This window comes from Ranitomeya imitator, unplaced genomic scaffold, assembly GCF_032444005.1.
Source record: "Ranitomeya imitator isolate aRanImi1 unplaced genomic scaffold, aRanImi1.pri SCAFFOLD_235, whole genome shotgun sequence".
Taxonomy (NCBI): Eukaryota; Metazoa; Chordata; class Amphibia; order Anura; family Dendrobatidae; genus Ranitomeya; species Ranitomeya imitator.
In genome coordinates this window covers 223,822-249,434 of record NW_027194648.1, presented here as the reverse complement: position 1 = coordinate 249,434, position 25,613 = coordinate 223,822, and the positions used below count along the sequence as shown (strand labels likewise).

At 45.6% G+C, this 25,613-nt stretch overlaps 2 protein-coding genes across 6 annotated transcripts in view; one reads left to right on the top strand and one right to left on the bottom strand.

Annotated features, from left to right (window-relative positions):
* LOC138656146 (gastrula zinc finger protein XlCGF66.1-like) overlaps positions 1 to 10,709 on the top strand; it is a 73,956-nt gene extending 63,247 nt beyond the window's left edge. For both annotated transcript variants that reach the window (XM_069743652.1, XM_069743653.1), the window contains one exon: positions 9,863 to 10,709. In XM_069743652.1, coding sequence (XP_069599753.1) covers positions 9,863 to 10,071 — 209 coding nt within the window. In that variant the 3' untranslated portion in view covers positions 10,072 to 10,709. The remainder of the gene's footprint in view (positions 1 to 9,862) is intronic.
* The window catches only part of LOC138656145 (polyadenylate-binding protein 1-like), a 29,984-nt gene continuing 12,465 nt past the window's right edge, over positions 8,095 to 25,613 (bottom strand). For 2 of the 4 annotated variants that reach the window (XM_069743651.1, XM_069743650.1), the window contains exons 6-10: positions 25,243 to 25,337; positions 23,944 to 24,081; positions 23,756 to 23,851; positions 23,181 to 23,447; positions 22,804 to 22,952 (exon numbers count right to left, since the gene is read on the bottom strand). In XM_069743651.1, the coding sequence (XP_069599752.1) occupies positions 22,863 to 22,952; positions 23,181 to 23,447; positions 23,756 to 23,851; positions 23,944 to 24,081; positions 25,243 to 25,337 (686 nt within the window). In that variant the 3' untranslated portion in view covers positions 22,804 to 22,862. Of the gene's footprint in view, positions 8,110 to 22,784; positions 22,953 to 23,180; positions 23,448 to 23,755; positions 23,852 to 23,943; positions 24,082 to 25,242; positions 25,338 to 25,613 lie in introns of those variants that run through there. The other 2 variants (XM_069743649.1, XM_069743648.1) reach the window with 2 other exon arrangements.

Here is a 25,613-nt window from a genome sequence, read left to right as displayed (position 1 = left end):
CTAATCCAAACCCTAACCCTAATCCCAACTCTAACCCTAACTTTAGCCCCAACCCTAACCCTAAAGCTACTTTCACACTTGCGTCGTTTGGCATCCGTCGCAATCCGTCATTTTGGACAAGAAACAGATCCTGCAAATGTGCCCGCAGGATGTGTTTTTTGCCCATAGACTTGTATTGCCGACGGATCGTGACGGATGGCCACACGTCGCGTCCGTAGTGCACTGGATCAGTGTTTTGGCGGACCGTCAGCACAAAAAAACATTCATTGTAACGTTTTTTTGTATGTCGCATCCGCCATTTCTGACCACACATGCGTGGCCGTAACTCCGCCCCCTCCTCCCCAGGACATAGATTGGGCAGCGGATGCGTTGAAAAACTACATCCGCTGCCCACGTTGTGCACAATTTTCACAACGTGCGTCGGTATGTCGAGCCGATGCATTGCGACGGCCCCGTACCGACGTGTGAAAGAAGCCTAACCCTAAATTTAGCGCCAACCCTAACTCTAAATTTAGCCCCAACCCTAACCCTAAATTTAGCCCTAACCCTAGCCTTAACCCTACCCCTAACCCTAGCCCTACCCCTAACCCTACCCCTAACCCTAATTTTAGCCCCAACTGCTCTTCTCCTGCCGGCCGGCAGATGGAGACAGATGGCGGGCGCACTGCACATGCGCCCGCCATTTTCTTTTGCCCAGAAGATGCCGGCGGCCAGGAGGAGCAGCAGGAGGATCCAGGGACACAGGTGAGTATGGCAGGGTCCCCGAATCCCCCTATTTCTCTGTCCTCTGATGTGCGATCACATCAGAGGACAGAGAATTACACTTAGCTTTTTTTTTTTTTTTTTTTGCGGTCGCCGGTAAACAGTTAATTACCGGCGATTGCAAAACAGGGGTCGCTAAAACCGACCCCCGATCATGCTCTTTGGGGTCTCGGCTACCCCCGGAGCCGAGACCCCAAAGATTCTCGCGGGGCCGGCGGGCGCACTGCGCATGCGCCCATTTTCAAGATGGCGGCGCCCACCGGGAGCCACGAGGAGCATCGGGAGAGATAGGTAAGTATTGGGGGGCTACCTGGGACCCCTTTTCTCTATCCTCCGATGTGCGATCACATCGTAGGATAGAGAAATTAAAAAGAGATCGCGTTTTCTTTTGCGATCGCCGGTAAACGGTTAATTACCGGCGATCGCAAATGCGGGGTGGGTTAAAAACCCCCCGAATCATGTTCTCTGGGGTCTCGGCTACCCCCGGCAGCTGAGACCCCGGAGAAAATCCGACTCTGGGGGGCGCTATTTACTTTTTCCACAGCACCGTTAATTAACGGCGCTGTGGTTTAAGTACCCTTAGCGGCCGCCGTTAAAAGGCGTATCGGCGGTCGCTAAGGGGTTAATGTCTGCTGTTGTTTTATAGCAGCATTTATCTGGGATTGAAAGAGAAATAAGAACTGTATGTAGGGGTGAAAAAACTATGGAAACAGTTGCACATTTTTCAAGAACGCCTCTTTTCCTAAAATCTGAAAGCTCCTGAGAAAAGTTGTCCAAACGATAGTGAATACATTTTGAAGTATAGACTGCTCTAATGAGCGTTAGTGGGGCCTCCTACACATGAAAAACTTACGGAAACCAAATCTTTCTGTGGAAATGGCCAAACATTTTCTATTTGGAATATTCTTTTTATGTAGGGTAAGGTAGATAATGTACCGAGAAAGGCAGTCACAGCTTGCCGAGTACATTGTTGCAAATTTGTATGCTCCTTTTTGCATTTTATTCCAGCATGAGTTTTATTAAGATAAGCGAATACGATGTCAATTTTAGATAAGAAAAGCCATTTGTTCTTTGTACATTACAATTCCACTCTTCCTCCATGCATTGTAAAGCCTCATAGTTGTCGGATAAATGATCATCTGGTCGACAGCTTCTTCTACCGAACTCAGCATACACCGAAGTGCACTAACAGCTCCTAAAGGACATCATAAATTATATGCAGGCTTGGACTGGCTCCTCCGGTGGGCCCACGTGCACGAATGGGTCACCACCCTCTTATATAAGCAGCACTTGACACTTTATAATTGAATCATTATGTACGGACACAGGCAGCATCTTATTAATTGAACAATCTACCCAGTTCATTGTTATACAAATTTGTGATTAAGGATAATGTCACATTTGCACGTAGTTGAAAAGTGGGGTTCTGGAGATGGTTCTTCGTGGGCCAGACACTGATTATGTGTCATATACAGTGCCGTACATTGTAATGTGTGTCCTGAAGCCAAGTCCAGATATGATAAATCCAGTACATACTGTATATCCACAATAACAGAATCCATGAGCCCTGTATGGGCCTTTGTAGCATTCTAGATCCTATAAAGACGTACGTTTCACCCTCTACTGGTACTAGAAGTACTTCACCATCTTATTAAATGGTGCAGGTTTTTTCCTTGCTGGCAGTGCAAGGGTCAATCTGTCAGCTCTTTAATGTTTGCCACTCCCCTCTACTATACATGATCACCTTTGGAATTGTCAGTGCTAGCTCTCACTGCCTGGTTTGGAGTTGGAGGTGTAGTTCTTGTTTGGAGATTTGTTATTGTTGCTCAGTTTTTTTTGTGTGCACATCCTCATCCTCTCCTACTTGGTTTCTCCTTCCTTTTACTCCCGTGTGTTCCACTCTGTTGTTTAATGAGTGTATTTTATAAGATTCTTATTTTCATTTATCTCTGTCCGTCTTCCCTTGTTTGTCTGGTTAGTGTTCTCCTATACACTTTGGCTTCTCACCTTCCTGGGTGGGGGAGGGAACAGATAAGGGTTGATATAGGAGCACAGCAAAGCACGTGAACCAGGTGTCTCATTCTTCAAAAGTAATCCAAGGAAACAGGGATAGTCTAGAGCTCCCCTATTTTTAGGGACCTGGTTAGCGCCCACAGTCACAAGGTATTTCGTGACATTAACACTGGCCCATAACTTTTTTGATCCATCATGGATCCGGCGGCTGCTCTGACAGGTTAAGTGCAGCCACTCAGCTTGGCAGACTTGCGCCCAGTTGTTTGGCAACCCCTAACACTTCAGGCTTAGGGCTCTCGGGCAACCCTTAGTTGAGCCCAAGATCACATTGCCAGATAGGTTCTCTAGGAGTTGGGATGTTTGTTGTTTTCAGGGAAACCTGTAAACTTTATTTTATATTACATAATCACTACTCAGGTACCGAGGAGCAATGGGTGGGGATCGCCTGGGCATTTTGTATTCCGTGTGACTCTGTCTCTTCAGACGGTTGAGGATTTTTTTTCAGGCTCTGGGTCATATATACGATGACCCCGACCTTGTTTCTCTGGCCGAATCTAAACTGTGAGCTTCCGCAGGGAGACCGGACAGTGGAGGTGTATTGCTCCGAGTCTCGTAGGTGGTCCAGTTCTGTCAAGGGCTTTCTGTGAGGGTAAAGGATGAAGGCGGCCATGTCTCTGGCTATCCAGGTGGACTGCCGTCTTCAGCAGAGACATAAACAGACACCCCAATTTTCGAGGGATCCGGGGTCAAGGGAACCTAGGGCTTACTCAACCAAAGAACCAATGCATTTGGCGGGAATGGCTTGTTTATTTGTCCCACTGCAGTTTGGCATACAGGGGAAGTGTGTTTTGTTGGTGAGAAGGATCGTTTTGTGGGTACTTGTCCTTCCATACATAACCGCAAACAGCCACGAGAAAAGTAAGGAGCCCGGGTTGTGGGTAAGTTAACAACCCAGGTGTATATATTTCCTCTGTGGTAAGGTCACAATTTTTTTACCAGCCAAGATCCATTTTGGTAAAATTAAAGTGGTTATTTAAGCCTTTCTAGACAGTGAGGCAGTGTTTTATTAGATTAATGCCAGGTTCGTCCAGGACAAGGGTCTCAAGACACATAAACTGTCTAGTCTATGCCCACAATTGCCATTGACTCTGTACCCTTGAGCCAGGGGTATTTTACTCAGGTCATTCGAATGATACATCTGCTGATAGGGGCAATGCACTCAGAATTAATCAAGTGTTATGTGCTAGATAGTTTGCCCTCTCCTGTGGCATTTGAACTACCTTGGCGTATGCTGAACAATGCTGTAGTGGACTGACAGACTCGGGAGGTGGTAAAGTGGAGCGAGTATTGTCAAGGACACTGGTTGGGCACCCGGTTAGCCAGGGTGGATACCCGGTCTCTGCCGGAATACCTGTCTGACTTCGGGGATGTGTTTTCAGAACAGGGGTGTCAAGACCTCCTTCCTCATAGTCCTTATGATTGTGCTATTAATCTTATTGATGGGGCCATTATCTAATATTCAATGGGGCTATTATATAATTTTTCTGTTCCAGAGAGGCAGGCCATAAAGGTCTACACCATGTTCCAAATTATTATGCAAATTGGATTTAAGTGTCATAAAGATTTAATTGTTTTGTTTTTCAAAGAAACTCGTGGATGGTATTGTGTCTCAGGGCTCAATGGCTCACTGAAATCAATCTTAAACACATGTGATAATTAGTTTTCCAGGTGATTCTAATTAAAGGAAAACTACTTAAAAATGATGTTCCACATTATCAAACAGGCCACAGGTTTCAAGCAATATGAGAAATAAAAAGGATTTCTCTACTGCTGAAAAGCGTTAAATAGTGCAATGCCTTGGTCAAGGGATGAAAACATTAGATATTTCACGAAAACAGAGTGATAATTAGGGTTGAGTGAAAAGGATCGGACAAATTGAAAAATCTCCGACTTTCGGCAAAGTCGGGTTTCATGAAACCCGACCCAATCCTAATGTGGGATCGGCCACGAGGTCGGCGATCAGCGCGCCAAAGTCGTGTTTCGTATGACGTTTTCAGCACAATTTCTCAGCCAATGAAGGAGGATGCAGAGTGTGGGCAGCGTGATGACATAGGTCCTGGTCCCCACCATCTTAGAGAAGGGCATTGCAGTGATTGGCTTGCTTTCTGCGGCGACGCAGGGGCTATAAAGGGGCATGCACGCCGACCGCCATCTTACTTCTGCCGATCTTAGCATAGGGAGAGGTTGCTGCAGCTGCATCAGAAGAAGGGATATAGTTAGGGAGGGAAGATTAACCCCGAAACTGCTTGTGCTGTAGCGATTTCCACTGTCCAACACCACCTTTTCTTTGCAGGGACAGTGGAGTTTATATTTTTGTGCATCAGCTCTGTAGCTTATTAGGCTGCCTTATAAGGCTCCCTGATAGCTGCATTGCTGTTTGTACGCCGCTGTGCAAACCAACTGCTTTTTGAAAAGCAAAAATCCTGTTGCTCCTTTCTGCACAGTTATCTTGTTTATTTGACCACTCCACACTTTTGTGTGCAGCAGTCCTTTTTATTGCTGGCTGCCAAACTTGTCCTGAGCTCATTGTAGGGAGATTGAAATTGTACTACAGTCCTTGTATTTTTTGATATATCTTCCAGCCACGTTCTGCCACTAACATTGTGTAGTGAAATACACTGGGCCTGAGTTTGGGTGTATTCTCCTCCCCAAAAAAGGGAGATTTAAATTGGCACTAAGTGGATCTACGTCAGTTCTGTTTGTCGTATATCTTCCAGCCATGTTCTGCCACTTACATTGTGTAGTGAAATACACTGGGCCTGAGTTTAGGTGCAGTCTCCCCCCCAAAAAAGGGAGATTTAAATTCTCAACAAGTTTATATACACCTACCTTGTTTTATAGTACCATATAACGGTTGTTATTTTGGTTACATTTTCCCAAAAATGAGGAAGTCTGGTGGAAGAGGCCGTGGGCGGTCGTTGCCAGCTGGTAATGATGGTGGTAGTGGAAAAAGCAAAATAGCACATAAGGCTCGAGGTGTTGAGCCAGCGTCATCGTCTGGCTACACAAGGCCTCAAAGGCTCCCTTATCTGGGAGTAGGAAAACCGCTTTTAAAGCCGGAACAGCAGGAAAAAGTTTTGGCTTTCCTTGCTGACTCAGCCTCTAGCTCTTGACCCTGGTAATGTCGAGCAGTTGGGGTAGATAAACAGCACAAACCTTCCCTTTTAATAACCCCCCCCCATAACCCATGCCCTCTTACCCCTAAATAAAGACTCAAACTACATATTCTTTTGGAATAATGTCGGCCACTGCAGCCTTTTTATTTAAATACAAACAAACATAATAAATTATAACATCCAATAACTTTAAACTAGGAGGGGTCCTTGGAGCTCCCATGGATCTGGTGATCAAACACACAGCACAACGTGAACGTTACCAAAACCAAATTACTCCCAGCCGATACCGCCTGGCTCAGGAGCACCAAAACCCCAGCGGGTTCCCTGTTCACGTTACAATTCCCGGGGAACCGACCACCCCCGCCGGAACCCCCCAAGTCACCAGATCCAAAACCAGTTTTAACACAAAATAACGGGGAGCCATAAGCCAATGAATCCCCCCAACCCAATTTCCATCAACTCCAAGGACTCCCCCCAGCCACCACAACGAGGGACTTTGAAACCTTAAAGACCTGAGACCCCACCACTCCGAAACGCTATGGCCTTCTCCACACCTTCCTGCAGCCCAAGTGCCCAAAAATCAATCCCAACGGCATTCAGAAGCACACCGTCTGCCAGCCAGAACGCCCCGTCACCTTTTTCCAACTCAAAATGCCTTACGGCTACTCCACCATTCCTGGCCACAAACGCGGACACCGCTCTGTTGACCTTGATCCTGGCCTTATTAAGTTTTTCCAAGGACCGCATATTCCTCCACCGTTTTCGCGGTACAATCTCCGACCAGACCACCGATATCCCCGGATATAACCGCCACAACCGCAACAAGTCCTGCTTGATGTCCTTAATTAGTTCTCTAAATGGGCGCATACCCAAATCATTACCTCCCACGTGTAGCACCAAAATCTACGGTGACCTGTCCAAAACTACCGCAGCATTGATCTCCTTCAGCACCCTGTTCCAGGACAAACCTCTAAAACCAATCCACCGGACCACTGCTACCGACCGATCGAAACCGAGTTGTCTACCCTTCGACCGTACGTCAGCGCGCCGGGCTCCCCAATGCACATAGGAATGGCCGAAAATCCACACCAAAAACGGTAAGGAACCTAAAAATACAAACACAAAGTTCAATCCACCACCTAAAGACCGCGATTTATCAAAACGAACCTTTCCAGGACGAAAACACACACCCCCACTTAACACCTAACATAACTGCGATATCTATTCGACTTCCATCTCCCAATACGCTTGATAGCCTCCGCATCCAAACCTCCCGCAGCCGCATCCGTAGCTGCCCCAATCCGAAAGGAATGAGGAGTAAAACGCGAATCATCCAACCCCAATACATCAAGCGCTCTCTTGAAAATCATCTGAAACTGATATCTTGACAAAGCAGAACCGTCCTCATGACAAAGTAAAGATCCCTCCCTGCGAGGCCCTAGCCCCCAAAAACTTTTCAAACAACTAACTGGGCACATCAGTGAACCAACTACCGCACCCAACTCAATTTTTCTACCGCGCCCCATCTGATCCGTCTTGGATCGACGCAACCAGAACTCCACACGCCCTTCAGACAAGAGAACATCCCTTGCCAAAACTCCCCCAGCTGTATACTTATTAGGAGACACCAGTTCACTAATTCTCATTGCACCAAAATATGCCAACGAGAAAGCCAAACTGAAAAGACGTTGTTCAAACAGTGACCCACAACAGTCCCCCAAAATCTCACCCAATCGCTCCAACATCGCAAAAGACACGGGACGCCGGGAATCCAACCTACCATATTGTCTCCGGAAACCTTTTACGGCTTGCCTCACCAGGAAAGCTTTAGACAAATCACACTGCCCCCTCAATTTGAAACCAAACGCCAAAGCCGCCAGCAAGCGTGATACCTTCGCCCACGACCAACCCTCATCCAAACCACGGCTAATCCAGGACAACAAAATCCCCACCTGATCATCAGCATTACCTCCACCCGGGCAGGATGCCAAGACCCCTTCCCAAGAAGACCAAGCCATCTGATAAGCCTCCCATGTTTTGGGAGCCAACGACGACCTTATCAGATCTTCAGCATCCCCGATGCCACGAGCCAAAGGTCCGCTGGGCAATCCAAACCGATGGTTTCTGCCTCCGGAGCCAAAGACCGGAAACGCTCGAACTGGAAACGAGAAAGAGAATCAACTAACGACCAACCACTAGATTGGGCACGGGGAATCACCTCACGGAGTCATTTCCATGTGGTGGTTGCAATATTTGCCCCTACATGGTTGCAGCTGATAATGTTACCCTCCCAATGTTTCCAGGCACTTTAAACCTTATTCAAACTGTCGCTCGAGGAATCTACTATATTGTCTAATTCTGTCTGTTTGTAATGGAAATCCCGCGTCCCTGATTGGTCGCGCCAGCCGCACACGATCAATCAGCGACAGGCGCAGTCATAGTGTGTCAGTCACAGTGTGATGTAGTTCAGTCACGTTTACTGGACAAGTTCCATCAGTCACAGTGCCATGCAGTTCACTCACGTTTACTGAACAAGTTCTGTAAGTCAAAGTGCCACATAGTTCACTCACGTTTACTGAACAAGTTCTGTCAGTCACAGTGCAATGCAGTTCAGTCACGTTTACTGAACAAGTCCTGTCTGTCACAGTGCCACATAGTTCAGTCACGTTTACTGAACAAGTTCTGTAAGTCACAGTGCCACATAGTTCACTCACGTTTACTGAACAAGTTCTGCCAGTCACAGTGCCACATAGTTCAGTCACGTTTACTGAACAAGTTCTGTCAGTCACAGTGCCACGCAGTTCAGTCACGTTTACTGAACAAGTTCTGTTAGTCACAGTGCCATGCAGTTCAGTCACGTTTACTGAACAAGTCCTGTCTGTCACAGTGCCACATAGTTCACTCACGTTTACTGAACAAGTTCTGCCAGTCACAGTGCCACATAGTTCAGTCACGTTTACTGAACAAGTTCTGTAAGTCACAGTGCCACCCAGTTCAGTCACGTTTACTGAACAAGTTCTGTCAGTCACAGTGCCACGTAGTTCAGTCACGTTTACTGAACAAGTTCTGTCAGTCACAGTGCCACGTAGTTCAGTCACGTTTACTGAACAAGTTCTGTCAGTCAGAGTGCCACGCAGTTCAGTCACGTTTACTGAACAAGTTCTGTCAGTCACAGTGCCATGCAGTTCAGTCACGTTTACTGAATAAGTTCTGTCAGTCACAGTGCCACGTGGTTCAGTCACGTTTACTGAACAAGTTCTGTCAGTCACAGTGCCACGCAGTTCAGTCACGTTTACTGAAGAAGTTCTGTCAGTCACAGTGCCATGCAGTTCACTCACGTTTACTGAACAAGTTCTGTGAGTCACAGAGCCACGTAGTTCAGTCACGTTTACTGAACAAGTCCTGTCTGTCACAGTGCCACGCAGTTCAGTCACGTTTACTGAACAAGTTCTGTCAGTCACAGTGCCACATAGTTTAGTCACGTTTACTGAACAAGTTCTGTCCACATATTTTAGAATACCCGATGCGTTAGGATCAGGCCACCATCTAGTGTGATATATATTCTTATCTGTCAATGCCCAAAGATATACAGTATGTGGGACAAAGTAGCCAAGAAATCAAACGCAGAATTCAGCAGCACATTTCCAATATAGAACACCATGGGAGTAGACATCACAAAATACGTGTAATGATGGTGGACCAGGTTATTGGCAACATTCGGGGTGGGAATCCAACTAAGGACCTCCTTCGCCGGGAGTCCCGTTGGATTTTCAATTTAAAGAGCATGTCCCCTGGAGGTCTAAAGGAGGAATTCTCGTTTTCTGGGTTCTATGGTTAAAATACACACCATAATTATATGTCTTTTTGTTTAGTTATATGGCTCATCTCTATTCTATTTCTATTTTTTTTAGATATACCCTGGACCAGTAGACATTGGTATTCGTTGTTCTGTGATGGAAGCACATTCACTTTCCCTGGAGAGGATTTACATCTTACTCTCACCTTGGTGCTTGCTTGGAGTATTATGGCTATTTTCATCAGAGAATTAGGCTGGGTTCACATTGCGTTATGGGCGCCCGTTATACGGACTACGTTACACCGCGGCATAAACACGGTGTAACGTAGTCCGTTAAGGCCGCCATTAATTCCTATGTGGGATGCATCGCACAATGGGCGTGCGCTAGGGATGTGCCGTCATTGAGTGACGGACCCTGAGACGCGGGCTGCAGCGTTTCCTAGTCCGTCACTGCTAGCGCAGATAGAGCTAGCAGATGCTCTATCTGCGCTAGCGTGCTGCCATACCGGCACTTGCATCAGCAGCCCGTTAACGTATGTGTTGAACGGGCTGCTGTAAACGCAATGTGAACCCGGCCTTATTTTCTAGTCATCAGATCTCTTTCCTGAAGCGTCTATTCACAGTACCATATCTTCATTTATGTTTTTTTGAGTTTTCCTTTATTCTAATTGTTCAGCTGGGTCCGACACTTATCTAACAAGTGTTTGTTTCCTATATTCTGGATCATTAATCGTGGATGATTGGCAGTTCAGTACGACTTGAGACTTATGTATATGTACCATGTATTGTCATGGGCCAGCCTCCTCGATTTGTTTCAGATTTTTTTCCCTGCATTTTGACCTTTTTCATCTATTTATAAAGTCATGTTTAGTCTCGGGCAGTTTGTTGAAGGAGACTTTCGGGTTTCTTTTTTGTATTTTTGTATTTTGCCTAATGGTTCAATAAAGATTCAGTATGCATTATACAGTGTGATAGTTATTAAATATTCTCATGTGGTTCTGTGTTATCTTACTCTATTACATCATCTATCTCTTTATTATTATTTTATTATTATTTTTTTATATTTATTTTCATTAACTTTATTATATACAGTACAGACCAAAAGTTTGGACACACCTTATCATTTAAAGATTTTTCTGTATTTTCTTGACTCTGAAAACTGTAAATTCACACTGAAGGCATCAAAGCTATGAATTAACACATGTGGAATTATATACTTAACAAAAAAGTGTGAAACAACTGAAATGATGTCTTAATTCTAGGTTCTTCAAAGTAGCCACCTTTTGCTTTGATGACTGCTTTGCACACACTTGGCATTCTCTTGATGAGCTTCAAGAGGTAGTCACCGGGAATGGTCTTCCAACAATCTTGAAGGAGTTCCCAGAGAAGCTTAGCACTTGTTGGCCCTTTTGCCTTCACTCTGCGGTCCAGCTCACTCCAAACCACTGTAGAGGCCAGGTCATCTGGCGTAGCACCCTATCACTCTCCTTCTTGGTCAAATAGCCCTTACACATCCTGGAGGTGTGTTTGGGGTCATTGTCCTGTTGAAAAATAAATGATGGTCCATCTAAACGCAAACCGGATGGAATAGCATGCTGCTGCAAGATGCTGTGGTAGCCATGCTGGTTCAGTATGCCTTCAATTTTAAATAAATCCCCAACAGTGTCACCAGCAAAGCACCCCCCACACCATCACACGTCCTCCTTCACGGTGGGAACCAGGCATGTAGAGTCCATCCGTTCACCTCTTCTGCGTCGCACAAAGACACGGTGGTTGGAACCAAAGATCTCAAATTTGGACTCATCAGACCAAAGCACATATTTCCACTGGTCTAATGTCCATTCCTTGTGTTCTTTAGCCCAAACAAGTCTCTTCTGCTTGTTGCCTGTCCTTAGCAGTGGTTTCCTAGCAGCTATTTTACCATGAAGGCCTGCTGCACAAAGTCTCCTCTTAACAGTTGTTGTAGAGATGTGTCTGCTGCTAGAACTCTGTGGTGTTGACCTGGTCTCTAATCTGAGCTGCTTTTAATCTGCGATTTCTGAGGCTGGTGACTCAGATAAACTTATTCTCAGAAGCAGAGGTGACTCTTGGTCTTCCTTTCCTGGGGCGGTCCTCATGTGAGACAGTTTCTTTGTAGTGCATGATGGTTTTTGCAACTGCACTTGGGGACACTTTCAAAGTTTTCCCAATTTTTCGGACTGACTGACCTTCATTTCTTAAAGTAATGATGGCCACTTGTTTTTCTTTACTTAGCTGCTTTTTTCTTGCCATAATACAAATTCTAACAGTCTATTCAGTAGGACTATCAGCTGTGTATCCACCAGACTTCTGCTCAACCCAATTGATGGTCCCAACCCCATTTATAAGGCAAGAAATCCCACTTATTAAACCTGACAGGGCACACCTGTGAAGTGAAAATCATTCCCGGTGACTACCTCTAGAAGCTCATCAAGACAATGTCAAGAATGTGCAAAGCAGTCATCAAAGCAAAAGGTGGCTACTTTGAAGAACCTAGAATATAAGATATATTTTGAGTTATTTCACACTTTTTTGTTAAGTATATAATTCCACATGTATTAATTCATAGTTTTGATGCCTTCAGTGTGAATTTACAATTTTCAGAGTCATGAAAATACAGAAAAGTATTTAAATGAGAAGGTGTGTCCAAACTTTTGGTCTGTACTCTATATATGTTTCATTTTTTTATGTTATATATTTTTTTCATTTTCTTTCTTTTTCAATAATTTGTGCCTTCACATGCTTTTCACCCTTCTTTATTAATTTAATTCATTTAATTTTTTAGCCATTTTGTGCTTCTGTGTATCGCAATCATTGCCGATGCATATTAGCCTCATAGTTGATATTTTCTGTGCTATCTTTCTATGTTTAGTCCATATATTATTCAATCTATTTATATCAATGAATAATTGCAATATAGTCGCTCAGGCTCACCTTTTTTATGTTGATAACAGATATACTGCGCGTACGCTAACAAATTCATTATGTGTTTGTATTTTACTGTCTGTCTGATCCTGGTGTTGCTAGGTGACGGCGCCCGCGCTTTTGCGGCTTTGTTTTGGGCCTGTGCTGCTAGACACAATTCATAGCGCGACCCGCGCACGCGTCACGTGGCAATCTCTGCATGCGCGATTGTACTTTCAACTGACTTTATTGACTATTGACGACAGACGGACACTGACAAGATGGCTGCTACCATGTGCTTTCTGTCTGCTCCCTTGCCAGCCGGCTTTCTCTCCAGGTGATTAACTTACTAATTGATATGTTTGTATATATATACACAGTATACAGTGGGGCAAAAAAGTATTTAGTCAGTCAGCAATAGTGCAAGTTCCACCACTTAAAAAGATGAGAGGCGTCTGTAATTTACATCATAGGTAGACCTCAACTATGGGAGACAAACTGAGAAAAAAAATTCCAGAAAATCAGATTGTCTGTTTTTTTATCATTTTATTTGCATATTATGGTGGAAAATAAGTATTTGGTCAGAAACAAAATTTCATCTCAATACTTTGTAATATATCCTTTGTTGGCAGTGACAGAGGTCAAACGTTTTCTGTAAGTCTTCACAAGGTTGCCACACACTGTTGTTGGTATGTTGGCCCATTCCTCCATGCAGATCTCCTCTAGAGCAGTGATGTTTTTGGCTTTTCGCTTGGCAACACGGACTTTCAACTCCCTCCAAAGGTTTTCTATTGGGTTGAGATCTGGAGACTGGCTAGGCCACTCCAGGACCTTGAAATGCTTCTTACGAAGCCACTCCTTCGTTGCCCTGGCGGTGTGCTTTGGATCATTGTCAGCTGGTACTCCATTACTGCTGCCTGCTGCTCACACAACCGCTCCAACATATGTAACGTTGAATTCTACCTGGTGGGTAGGTCACATATGATGCGATGTTCCGGAAGGCGGAATCAGTGCTGCAGAGCTGCAATGCGCGATCTTGCCATGCTGGAACGCCGCAAGTGAGCACACTCAAGGCGGACCTTGTGCAGCAGTGCATCAAGATCCGGATAGTCCCTCAAAGAACTCTGCACGACCAAGTTGAGCACATGTGCCAGACATGGGATGTGAGTGAGATTGCCTAGGCCCAGAGCTGCCACCAGATTTCGGCCATTGTCACACTCTACCATGCCTGGCTGGAGATTCGCTGGCACAAACCACACGTCGCTCTCCTAATTGATGGCATTCCAGAGCTCCTGTGCTGTGTGGCTTCGATTCCCCAAAGAAATTAATTTCAATACGGCCTGTTGACGTTTGGCCATGACTGTGTTCATATCGGTCGTAACAGGTAAGCCTTCACGGTTCCATGTGGAGGTAGACTGTGATGGCTCCTGCAGCAATGATTCAGAGGAACTGGAGTATGAGGAGTCAATGTGTACAGACTGGATTCCTGCAATCCTTGGAGTTGGCAGAACATGTACAGCGCCACTCTCAAGATCTGTACCCGGCTCCACAACAATTACCCAATGGGCAGTGAGGGAAAGGTATCCTCCCAGTCCATGGTTACTGGTCCACACATCGGTGGTCAGGTGGACCTGGCTACTGACGCGTTTAGTAGCGCATGTTTAATTTTTCCCTCCACATGCTTTTGCAGGGCAGGGACGGCTTGCCTGCTGAAATAAAAGCGGCTGGGCACGTTGTACTGTGGGACTGCCAATGCCATGAAGTTACGGAAGGTGTCAGTCTCCACCAGCCTGAATGAGAGCATTTCAAGGGACAGTAGTTTTGCAATGCCTGCATTCAGAGCCTGTGCTCGGGGGTGATTTGCTGAGTATGGGCGCCTTTTCTCCCATGTCTGTGCTACCGATGGCTGTAGAGGCCTCCTGGTGTAGTCTCACCGGATGCTTCCTGTCGCCCCTGTGCAGTATTGGGGGCCCCTTTTCTTTTCTGCCCTGTGACCCCTGTATGTGGAAGGGAGACCTGTGTATCTAATAGTTTAACAAACCTTTCTCTCGTTTAGTACTGGGCCCTGTCCTGGGTTCAACCACCGGAGGGAGCCCAAGAGCAGAATTCACAACAGGGGGCTGCCTATCCTTTGGGGATCTGCTCTGAGGCAAGATAGTATTCCTATTTCCACCTTTAGGGGTATTTAGTTCTCCGGCTGTGTCGAGGTGTCTAGGTTTTGTTAGGCACACCCCACGGCTACTTCTAGTTGCGGTGATAAGATCAGGGTTTGCGGTCAGTATAGTTACCACCTACTCCAGTGAAAGTTTTCATGCTGCTCCAAGGTAACCTGATCATAACAAAGCTCCCTCTGTAGGACTGTGGGTTTCGGTAACTGCGGCCTGCTCGCGGCCTTACAACTTATTTTTTCATGTGGACCTTCTGCTGCATATCTGAGTTCCAGCACCATTAGCTGGTTCTTTAGCAGTCAATCTTGAATAGGTCCCCCTGGGTTTCAGTACTGTCAGCTGGTTCCAGCCAGAGCCTTTGGCTTAGGTGCCTCCTTCTCAGTATCCGAGTTCCAACAACGTCTGGTGGTCCTTGGTAGTGCTTTCTGGCACGGGTACCTCCTGCTTAGTAACTGGGTTCCAGAACCATCAGCTGGTCCTCGGTAGTTCCATTGGCTCTTGTACCTTCTGCTACCCATCCGGGTTCCAGTACCGTCAGCTTGTTCCAGGCAGAGCCTTTGGCTTAGGTGCCTCCTTCTCGGCATCCGAGTTGCACCAACGTCTGGTGGTCCTTGGTAGTGCCTTCTGGCACGGGTACCTCCTGCTTAGTAACTGGGTTCCAGAACCATCAGCTGGTTCTCGGTAGTTCCATTGGCTCTTGTACCTTCTGCTACCCATCCGGGTTCCAGTACCATCAGCTGGTTCTCGGCAGTGTCTTTTGCTCTTGTACCTTCTGCTACCCATCCTGGTTCCAGTACCGTCAGCTGATTCCAGGCAGAGCCTTTGGCTTTGGTGCCTCCTTCTCGGTATCTGAGATCCACCAACGTCTGGTGTTCCTTGGTAGTGCTTTCTGGCATGGGTACCTCCTGCTTAGTAACCGGGTTCCAGTACCATCAGCTGGTCCTCGGTAGTTCCATTGGCTCTTGTACCTTCTGCTACCCATCCTGGTTCCAGTACCGTCAGCTGGTTCTTGGCAGTGTCTTTGGCTCTTGTACCTTCTGCTACCCATCCTGGTTCCAGTACCATCAGCTGGTCCCAGGCAGGGCCTTTGGCTTTGGTGCCTCCTTCTCGGTATCCGAGATCAACCAACTTCTGGTGGTTCTTGGTAGTGCTTTCTGGCACGGGTACCTCCTGCTTAGTAACCGGGTTCCAGTACCATCAGCTGGTCCTCGGTAGTTCCATTGGCTCTTGTACCTTCTGCTACCCATCCTGGTTCCAGTACCGTCAGCTGGTTCCAGGCAGAGCCTTTGGCTTAGGTGCCTCCTTCTCGGTATCCGAGTTCCATCAACGTCTGGGGTCCTTGGTAGTGCTTTCTGGCACGGGTACCTCCTGCTTAGTAACCGGGTTCCAGTACCATCAGCTGGTCCTCGGTAGTTCCATTGGCTCTTGTACCTTCTGCTACCCATCCGGGTTCCAGTACCGTCAGCTGGTTCTCGGCAGTGTCTTTGGCTCTTGTACCTTCTGCTACCCATCCTGGTTCCAGTACCGTCAGCTGGTTCTAGGCAGAGCCTTTGGCTTTGGTGCTTCCTTTCCGGTATCCGAGATCCAACAACGTCTGGTGGTCCATGGTAGTGCTTTCTGACACGGGTACCTCCTGCTTAGTAACCGGGTTCTAGTACCATCAGCTGGTCCTCGGCAGTTCCATTGGCTCTTGTACCTTCTGCTACCCATCCGGGTTCCAGTACCGTCAGCTGGTTCTCGGCAGTGTCTTTGGCACGCGTACTCCCTCCTGCCCAGCCTGGTTCCAGCACGCCAGCTGTTTCTGGGTAGTGTCAAGGTCACTTTGCCTCCAATACGTTGTCTAGTCAGCTGGTTCCAGGCAGAGCCTTTGGCTTAGGTGCCTCCTTCTCGGTATCCGAGTTCCACCAATGTCTGGTGGTCCTTGGTAGTGCTTTCTGGCACGGGTACCTCCTGCTTAGTAACCGGGTTCCAGTACCATCAGCTGGTCCTCGGTAGTTCCATTGGCTCTTGTACCTTCTGCTACCCATCCGGGTTCCAGTACCGTCAGCTGGTTCTCGGCAGTGTCTTTGGCTCTTGTACCTTCTGCTACCCATCCTGGTTCCAGTACCATCAGCTGGTTCCAGGCAGAGCCTTTGGCTTTGGTGCATCCTTCCCGGTATCTGAGATCCACCAACGTCTGGTGGTCCTTGGTATTGCTTTCTGACACGGGTACCTCCTGCTTAGTAACCGGGTTCCAGTACCATCAGCTGGTCCTCGGCAGTTCCATTGGCTCTTGTACCTTCTGCTACCCATCCGGGTTCCAGTACTGTCAGCTGGTTCTCGGCAGTGTCTTTGGCACGGGTACTCCCTCCTGCCCAGCCTGGTTCCAGCACGCCAGCTGTTTCCGGGTAGTGTCAAGGTCACTTTGCCTCCAATACGTTGTCCTGTCGGGTTGCGGTCGGGTTAGCCGACTCCATGGTGCCTGCAGTTTAGATGCTTCCTATGTGGGCTGCGGGATCTGGCAATCAAGGCTGGTTCCATAGTGCCAAGTGGACAAGCTCCCCCTGTAGGACTGTGGGTTTCGGTAACTGCGGTCAACTCGCGGCCTTGCAACTTTTTTTTCATGTGGACCTTCTGCTGCCTACCGTCAGCTGGTTCCAGGCAGAGCCTTTGGCTTTGGTGCCTCCTTCTCGGTATCCGAGTTCCACCAACGTCTGGTGGTCCTTGGTAGTGCTGTCTGGCACGGGTACCTCCTGCTTAGTAACCGTGTTCCAGTACCATCAGCTGGTCCTCAGTAGTTCCACTGGCTCTTGTACCCTCTGCTACCCATCCTGGTTCAAGTACCGTCAGCTGGTTCCAGGCAGAGCCTTTGGCTTAGGTGCCTCCTTCTCGGTATCCGAGTTCCACCAATGTCTGGTGGTCCTTGGTAGTGCTTTCTGGCACGGGTACCTCCTGCTTAATAACCGGGTTCCACTACCATCAGCTGGTCCTCGGTAGTTCCATTGGCTCTTGTACCTTCTGCTACCCATCCTGGTTCAAGTACCGTCAGCTGGTTCCAGGCAGAGCCTTTGGCTTAGGTGCCTCCTTCTCGGTATCCGAGTTCCACCAATGTCTGGTGGTCCTTGGTAGTGCTTTCTGGCACGGGTACCTCCTGCTTAGTAACCGGGTTCCAGTACCATCAGCTGGTCCTCGGTAGTTCCATTGGCTCTTGTACCTTCTGCTACCCATCCTGGTTCAAGTACCGTCAGCTGGTTCCAGGCAGAGCCTTTGGCTTAGGTGCCTCCTTCTCGGTATCCGAGTTCCACCAATGTCTGGTGGTCCTTGGTAGTGCTTTCTGGCACGGGTACCTCCTGCTTAGTAACCGGGTTCCAGTACCATCAGCTGGTCCTCGGTAGTTCCATTGGCTCTTGTACCTTCTGCTACCCATCCGGGTTCCAGTACCGTCAGCTGGTTCTCGGCAGTGTCTTTGGCACGGGTACTCCCTCCTACGGTATCATGTCCTAGGGTCACATAGATGCATTATTGTACATGGATGGGGGTGTTATCATTGTTGCTTTTAAATGTTTTTAGTCATGTTTGTGCTTTGGTGATAATAAAGTAGTTTTTGATATTTTTTGTACCTCGGGTGTGGACTTTCTACATACACATTAGTCTTTCCTCCAGTTATTGCTCCTCCTTTCTATGCGTTAGTAGCACCCTGTGATTATAATTGCATTTGAAATATATACTGTGGTGCACCCTGCCCTTTATTGTTTAGCCAGACTTGAAGATTGATGTTCACCAGAGGAAACCATCTATCATGAAGGAGCTGGAGCAGTTTTGCCTTCAGGAATGGTCAAAAATCCCAGTGGCAAGATGTGGAACGCTCATAGAGACTTATCCAAAGCGACTTGCAACCATTATTGCCTCAAAAGGAGGCTCCACAAAGTACTGACTTTAGGGGGATGAATAGTTATGCACACTGAAGTTGTCAGGTATTTTGTCCCATTTGTTGCTTACTTCACAATAAAAAAAACCAAATCTTCACAATTGTAGGCATGTTCTTTACATGAACTGATGGACACCATCAAAAAAACCCAGAAAGGGTTAAACTTGCAGGAGTGAAGTGAGGCGCCCCATAAGTGGAGAGTGGTCAGAGAGACTCGGAGGTAAGTATTCTATTCTTCCCATCATTCCCACAGCTGCGGAATTACATAGTAACAAACCTATACGGGACAATTAGCTGTGGACAGCATAATAACAGGAAAAAGTCTTAACTTTAGGGTAAGGTAATGGCCAAACATCTAAGTGCTACCTCCTCTAACTTCTCTCCAAAGGAGTAAGTCCCTCCCGCATCCCAGCTAAACTCATAGCCAATGTATCGTATTGTTGAAGTCATCCATTAGTACTAGGGGGCAGCCAGGGGCTTTACTAACAAAATTCGATTATTTTCTGAAGGACCGTTCCTGTGTATGGAGGAGAGATATAAACCGCATCAATAAGGATTAAAATATTATAGAATCTCCCCCGCAGACAGATGTATCGTCCCTTTTTAGCTATTTCTTGGTCAATACAGTGAAAGGGAATTGTATGATTAATTAAAATACTAACTCCGCGTGAATATTTGGAGAATGTTGCATGATAGCTCGAGCCCACTTAGGCTGGGGTTAATAGATATATATTATGCTCCTTCATGTGAGTCTCTTGGAGGCATAATATTACGTGCTGACATTTCTTCATGGTATCGAAGATCGCCTTCCTTTTATCAGGTTCATGTACTCCCCTTACGTTCCACGACAATAAGGTAATCTTTTTAGCCTTGAGAGTCAGCCTTGTGGAATAGATAGGGGTATTCCAGAAAAGGCTATCTCCATCGGTGGCATTGCACAAGATTAGAAGAACCACTCTAGATCTGATGTAAACCTAAACAGCAATCTGAGGGCCGGTTGTGCCCCCTTTATGCTTCAACATAACCCAAATTTCAACACTAACATTTTGGCCACTGCGACCATGCCCTAACAGGCGCTCTCTAAGGGACCAGGGCCTAAGTCGAAACCTTGGATGTAGCAGTCACAATGGGGGTAACCAAGCAACCTTCTAAATTCTCCATCGTTCTAAAGTAGCAAAACTAAAGAAGGATATTGAATTCATAGCAGCAACCCACAGGTGGGCCAGATATTACCTAGAGTAGGAGCAAACCATTGTCCACAGTTGTTTTTTTATTTTCCACGAACTGCGCACTTCTCTTCTGTACATCAGCAAAATAATCTGTGAATATGGAGATTCTTGGACCATTTATGGAGCTTCATAGGATGGTATCCCTATAGTGAAGTATCTTGGCCAGGACTGTGCATGGCTGACTTCCAGGCGGTAGTGGCCTTGTCTGCACCCGTTCCACTGCAAAGAGGGGGCTAAGAGTATCCTTCCCACACACCATCACTAGCCAGGTTTCAAAGAATTCTGTGGTCTTTGCGCCCTAGGATTTTTAAGGGACTCCAACAATCCAGATATTTTTCCTGCACGGGCGGTTCTCCAAATCATCCTGGTTGATGCGATTTGCCTCTGATAACTTGGTGTGTTGCTGCAAATCTTGCCTCATTGGAAGTAGGATGTCCTATAATTCATTAACGCTCTTCCCGAGGTCTGTGGTCCTCTCTGAGATACTGCGTATATCTTGTCTGACCACTGAAATGTTCTTCATAATTCCTCCTACCTGCAGCACCAGAGATGAAAGAGAGCTACTACAATCCCCAATGGCTTGCATGATATCTTGGGCTCTGTAGCTGCTAGTTGGCATGTAGGAGAAACAGCATGGACTCCCCGGTTCTCATCTGGTTCATACTCAGGCTGATCTGTAGTAAGCAGGTGGGAGAAGGAATTTGGGTCTGGATGAATCCCTCTCAACGTGTCATCCCGTTTCTTCCACTCCTGATCTTGCAAATCTTTCTAAACTAGCCACATCCTCCTTTTAGTGCTCACCCGCTCAGCTTGCACTCTCTGCCACAATTGTGTCGACCCCACCTTGTAGATTGCACTCCTGGCCTTTGAGCACGTTCCCTTTCTTCATGGCGGGCTCCGTGCCAGGGAAAAGGCTGTTTACAGTGTCCAGGCATAAGCAGGTAAGTATACCCGACCAGAGGGTGAAAAAAAGGGCAGCTTGAGGATCGTATAAGGATCTGCACACGGAGCTGACCGGGCATGCATCCTCTCACATCGCTGGCAGACCATGCCCCCACGGCAAGTGCAAATCTTAAAAATGGTGAGGACTGGTATAGTAGACCACAGAGTTTATGTAATATCGCTGTATAGACTGTGATGTGCACTAGTAAGGTTTAGCGGGAGAAGACACTCGGCGTACACACTAAACCCCATTCTCACAATACATTGAACATACTTTGGGAAAGCAACCACAGCCAATATAGCAAAGCCAAAGAAGATCTCCCAAGCAGGAATGAGATTAAAATGCCTTTATTATATATACACTTGGCAATAAGTAACAATGATAAAAGACACAAATGTGCACAATGGGATTATTTGTATAATAAAATCAATATGAATAATAGTACAGACTGACCCCTTGAAAATTATATCCTATATTATACTACCATGACAGGTTTAAACATCGCCCCAGGATGACATATATTATTAGCTGGATTTATATATAAAAAAAGACTTTCTGCATATATTGCAAGTACAGACCTATAGATACAAAATGTGCAAAATTGGTAGCAAATAGTAATTTATGTGCAATAAAGCAATATAAAGTGCAACAGGAGGGGGAAGGGAAAAAGGTCAATTATAACCATACAGTGTACTGAATATGTCAGTATATACACCTTATTATAACACGTGCACAACTATGTCAGAAAAAATAAAAAAACTTTTTTTGTGCAAAGAGAAAAAAAGGGGGGTTATATATACCCATAAGATATGCTGGATTATACCAGAAAGTGCTATGTGCAAAAAGAAAGTGTAAAAACTGAAAAAAAGCCACAATTGCAGGTTACACTATTCTAAGAGGAGTGTATACTAAACCATACTGCACAAAAATAGGTCTATAAGAAAGTATCAAATATATCTATATGTTTCCAATAGTACTAATTATAGTGGCCAAAAAAATAAAAGAGCAGCTAAATCACCACCATAAAGTCACCACTGGCACACTCTGACCACCAGAGGGCCGGATACTAATCACTATGGTGTAATGCAGGGGGATGTACTTAAATCTTTAAATATACCTGTGAGGTCAGCTGAATCCCAAAGAAACGCACCCCGACGCGCGTTTCGGATTACTCCTTCTATCCTCTTAGAATAGTGTAACCTGCAATTGTGGCTTTTTTTCAGTTTTTACACTTTCTTTTTGCACATAGCACTTTCTGGTATAATCCAGCATATCTTATGGGTATATATAACCCCCCTTTTTTTCTCTTTGCACAAAAAAAGTTTTTTTATTTTTTCTGACATAGTTGTGCACGTGTTATAATAAGGTGTATATACTGACATATTCAGTACACTGTATGGTTATAATTGACCTTTTTCCCTTCCCCCTCCTGTTGCACTTTATATTGCTTTATTGCACATAAATTACTATTTGCTACCAATTTTGCACATTTTGTATCTATAGGTCTGTACTTGCAATATATGCAGAAAGTCTTTTTTTATATATAAATCCAGCTAATAATATATGTCATCCTGGGGCGATGTTTAAACCTGTCATGGTAGTATAATATAGGATATAATTTTCAAGGGGTCAGTCTGTACTATTATTCATATTGATTTTATTATACAAATAATCTCATTGTGCACATTTGTGTCTTTTATCATTGTTACTTATTGCCAAGTGTATATATAATAAAGGCATTTTAATCTCATTCCTGCTTGGGAGATCTTCTTTGGCTTTGCTATATTGGCTGTGGTTGCTTTCCCTTGGTACGGTGGTGGTTTCCACATTTCTCTCCACAGGACACTAGTCACTGACACTTGTAATTATAATTTTAATATTCTTTTAATATTCTTTTATTGATTTGTTATTTATCATACAGTGATTGGTGTACCTGGGGCTGTTACTTAATTGAACATACTTTGTGGTGTCCGGCTAGGACTTGGCACAACCTGCGGTTTCGGTACTGTATGACAGCATCCTGCATGGTTCTGGACCTAAAAACAAGTTTAGGTTGTAATAAATGGATTGTATATCGTTAGAAAAACATGGCTACTTTCTTTCTGTAACAGTTCCCATCTTTCCACACGTCGAGTGTGGTTTTGTAACTCAGCCCTATTCTCTCGAATGGAGCTGATCTGCAAGACCAGCCACAACCTTAGAACAAGGATGGCACTGTTTCTGTAAGAAAGCTTTCTGTAGGTTGTTTTTATCTGGAGACTTACTTGTGAAGCAGGTGGCATTATAAAGCTGGGAGGTGGTGGTGGTTGGTAGGTATTGATGACTTGGTTGGGTACAATTCGGATATGATCCATCTTCTTCTGGTTGGCTAGAGGAGCTAGCCGATCCTTCTTACACTGTGCAAAGGCGACATACAATGGCTTGGAGTCTACAATCCTTCCGTTCATCTCTGTGACCGCTTTGGTTGCTTCCTCGGGAGCGGAGAAGCAGACAAAACCAAACCCTTTGCTGCGTCTACCTTCCATCATGACCTGAAATATTACATCACCTGACATCCTTACAATGAAACATAGGAAAATAAATAGTACACCCTCACCTAAGAAGGTTCACGCTAAAGGGTCATTCCCGACATTGAAAGTTATCATCTACTCATCACTCTATTCCTAAAGGATCCATGGGGTCCCAGCAGTAAGACCACCGCAAATCCACAAGTTATCACCTCTCCTATGTATCGATGAAAACGTCTAATGTTGGCCATAAGTATAACCCTTAATGTTACGTAGATGAAAATGAATGTGAGGATAGAAAGAAGAAAGAAGCAGATACAAGCTGAGCTCACCTTAGCACTGATGATGGTGCCATAACGGGAAAACACCTGATGCAGTAGCCTGTCATCAATGCAATCTGCAAGATTGTTAATGTAGAGATTGACACCCTAAAATTAGAAGAAGAAAAAAGTTATTAAAAATGCAGAATTTTTTTCAAACACTCACACAAATTAAATACAAAGGGAGTGAAGTCACTCACCTGGGAACTGGTGATCCATTCTTGGTTTATTTGCTCGAACGTCCTCCTAACCTCTGGTTGTCTTTCCAACTTCTTCTGGGCTCTTCCAACATAAATGGCCTTACCATTCACATCTTTACCATTCATTTCATTCACGGCCTTATAGAAGTAGGAAAATAGTTACTTTACTCCCATACGTTGGTCACAAGAACAAGATCTCTCACCCTGAGGGATCAGGACACCATTTCCTACGGACTGTCATTTTTTGATCTCCTAAGGACAGGGTTTCATCCCATCCTGAGAGAGCTGATCTTCCCCTGGTTCTTTGTTCACATGGTGCACACCTGACTATTGTAGATTGCAAAATGATTGCAACCTATATTATCCTCGCCAGGAGGGGTATTCCCATCTTAGGCATTGATGGCGTAATCATCTGATGCTATCCCTGCCTGATAGATAAGGTTCCAGAGGTGGCACCCGATCTCAAGAAAAGGGGTCCCTCAACCTCCAACCTGTCTGGATGGCCAGTGGATGGCTGCTGCATCCAGGTGGAGAATGAAGAGGTGGTTGCACATGTACACATCCTTAGATAGCTGAGCACACGCACAGCCACGCCACTTCCCACAGGGACCCCTGTTTTGTGGGTATTCAGTAAATGTCTGAAAAAGTAAAACCCCCTTAGAGTATGTGCACACTGAGTCTTTTTGCTGAGTTTTTGAAGCAGGAACTACCAAGTTTGTGAGGAGTTTTGAGTCTCAGAGGAGGATTCAGAGAGTTTCCGCTCAGTGGCTGTGTGCATACATCATCTTTTTCAAGTGGATTCCGAGCGGAATCCATCTGAAAAAGTGTCTCAAAAGCTCTTAAAAAAATTAACATAATACACAGCAGTGTCAAAATCCATTACTCTGCCCATGTTCAGTATTTTGTTACTTCTTTTCACTGCTTCAGGGTTTGGAAACCTTGGAGCAATTAAAAGAGGTAACATGTTTATTCTCTCATAATGAAGATATAAGGGAGAAGATGTCAGAGCAAAAATAGGAAAAAAAAAGCCACCGACTGAAGTAGCTTCACCTGAGAAAAGTCGGCAGCTGCGCCAGAATCTAATGCACATAGGCAATTTCTGCTCCAAAATGTAAAACAATGCCGTAGGGGTATAGGCCCTGAGATCCCAACTAACAGTACAAAGGGGAATGCTGTCTCACGAGAGTGGTATACAGACTGATAAATGATTATTGCTGCTCATCTTCCACCAACTTAGACGGCCTACAATAACAGAGATACCAATCCTGACTCCAGATATTTCGTAAGTCTCCATCTCACTTTTAGGGCGTCCTCGTGTTTCTTAAAGCTCACAAAGCCGAATCCCTTGGACGTCCCATTTTGATCAGTCATGACTTTAACGCTCCGTGTAGGCCCTAAAGTGAGAGTATTGCCCAAATTTAGGTTTCGGAAGCTTTAGGACAACCCATATATAAGTCTGACTTCAGAAGACTGTATTGTGGCCATATTTTATTCTTTGTGTTATTGCTCGATGTCCCGACCCATCAGCGGGCCTCCTGGCCCAGAACGTACATCATAAATGGCTGCGATGCGGTTACCTCAGGTTATGAGACCCGCTGATGGGTCGGGACGTGGAGCAATAATACAGAGAATAAAATATGGCCACAATACGGTCTTCTGAAATAACCGTG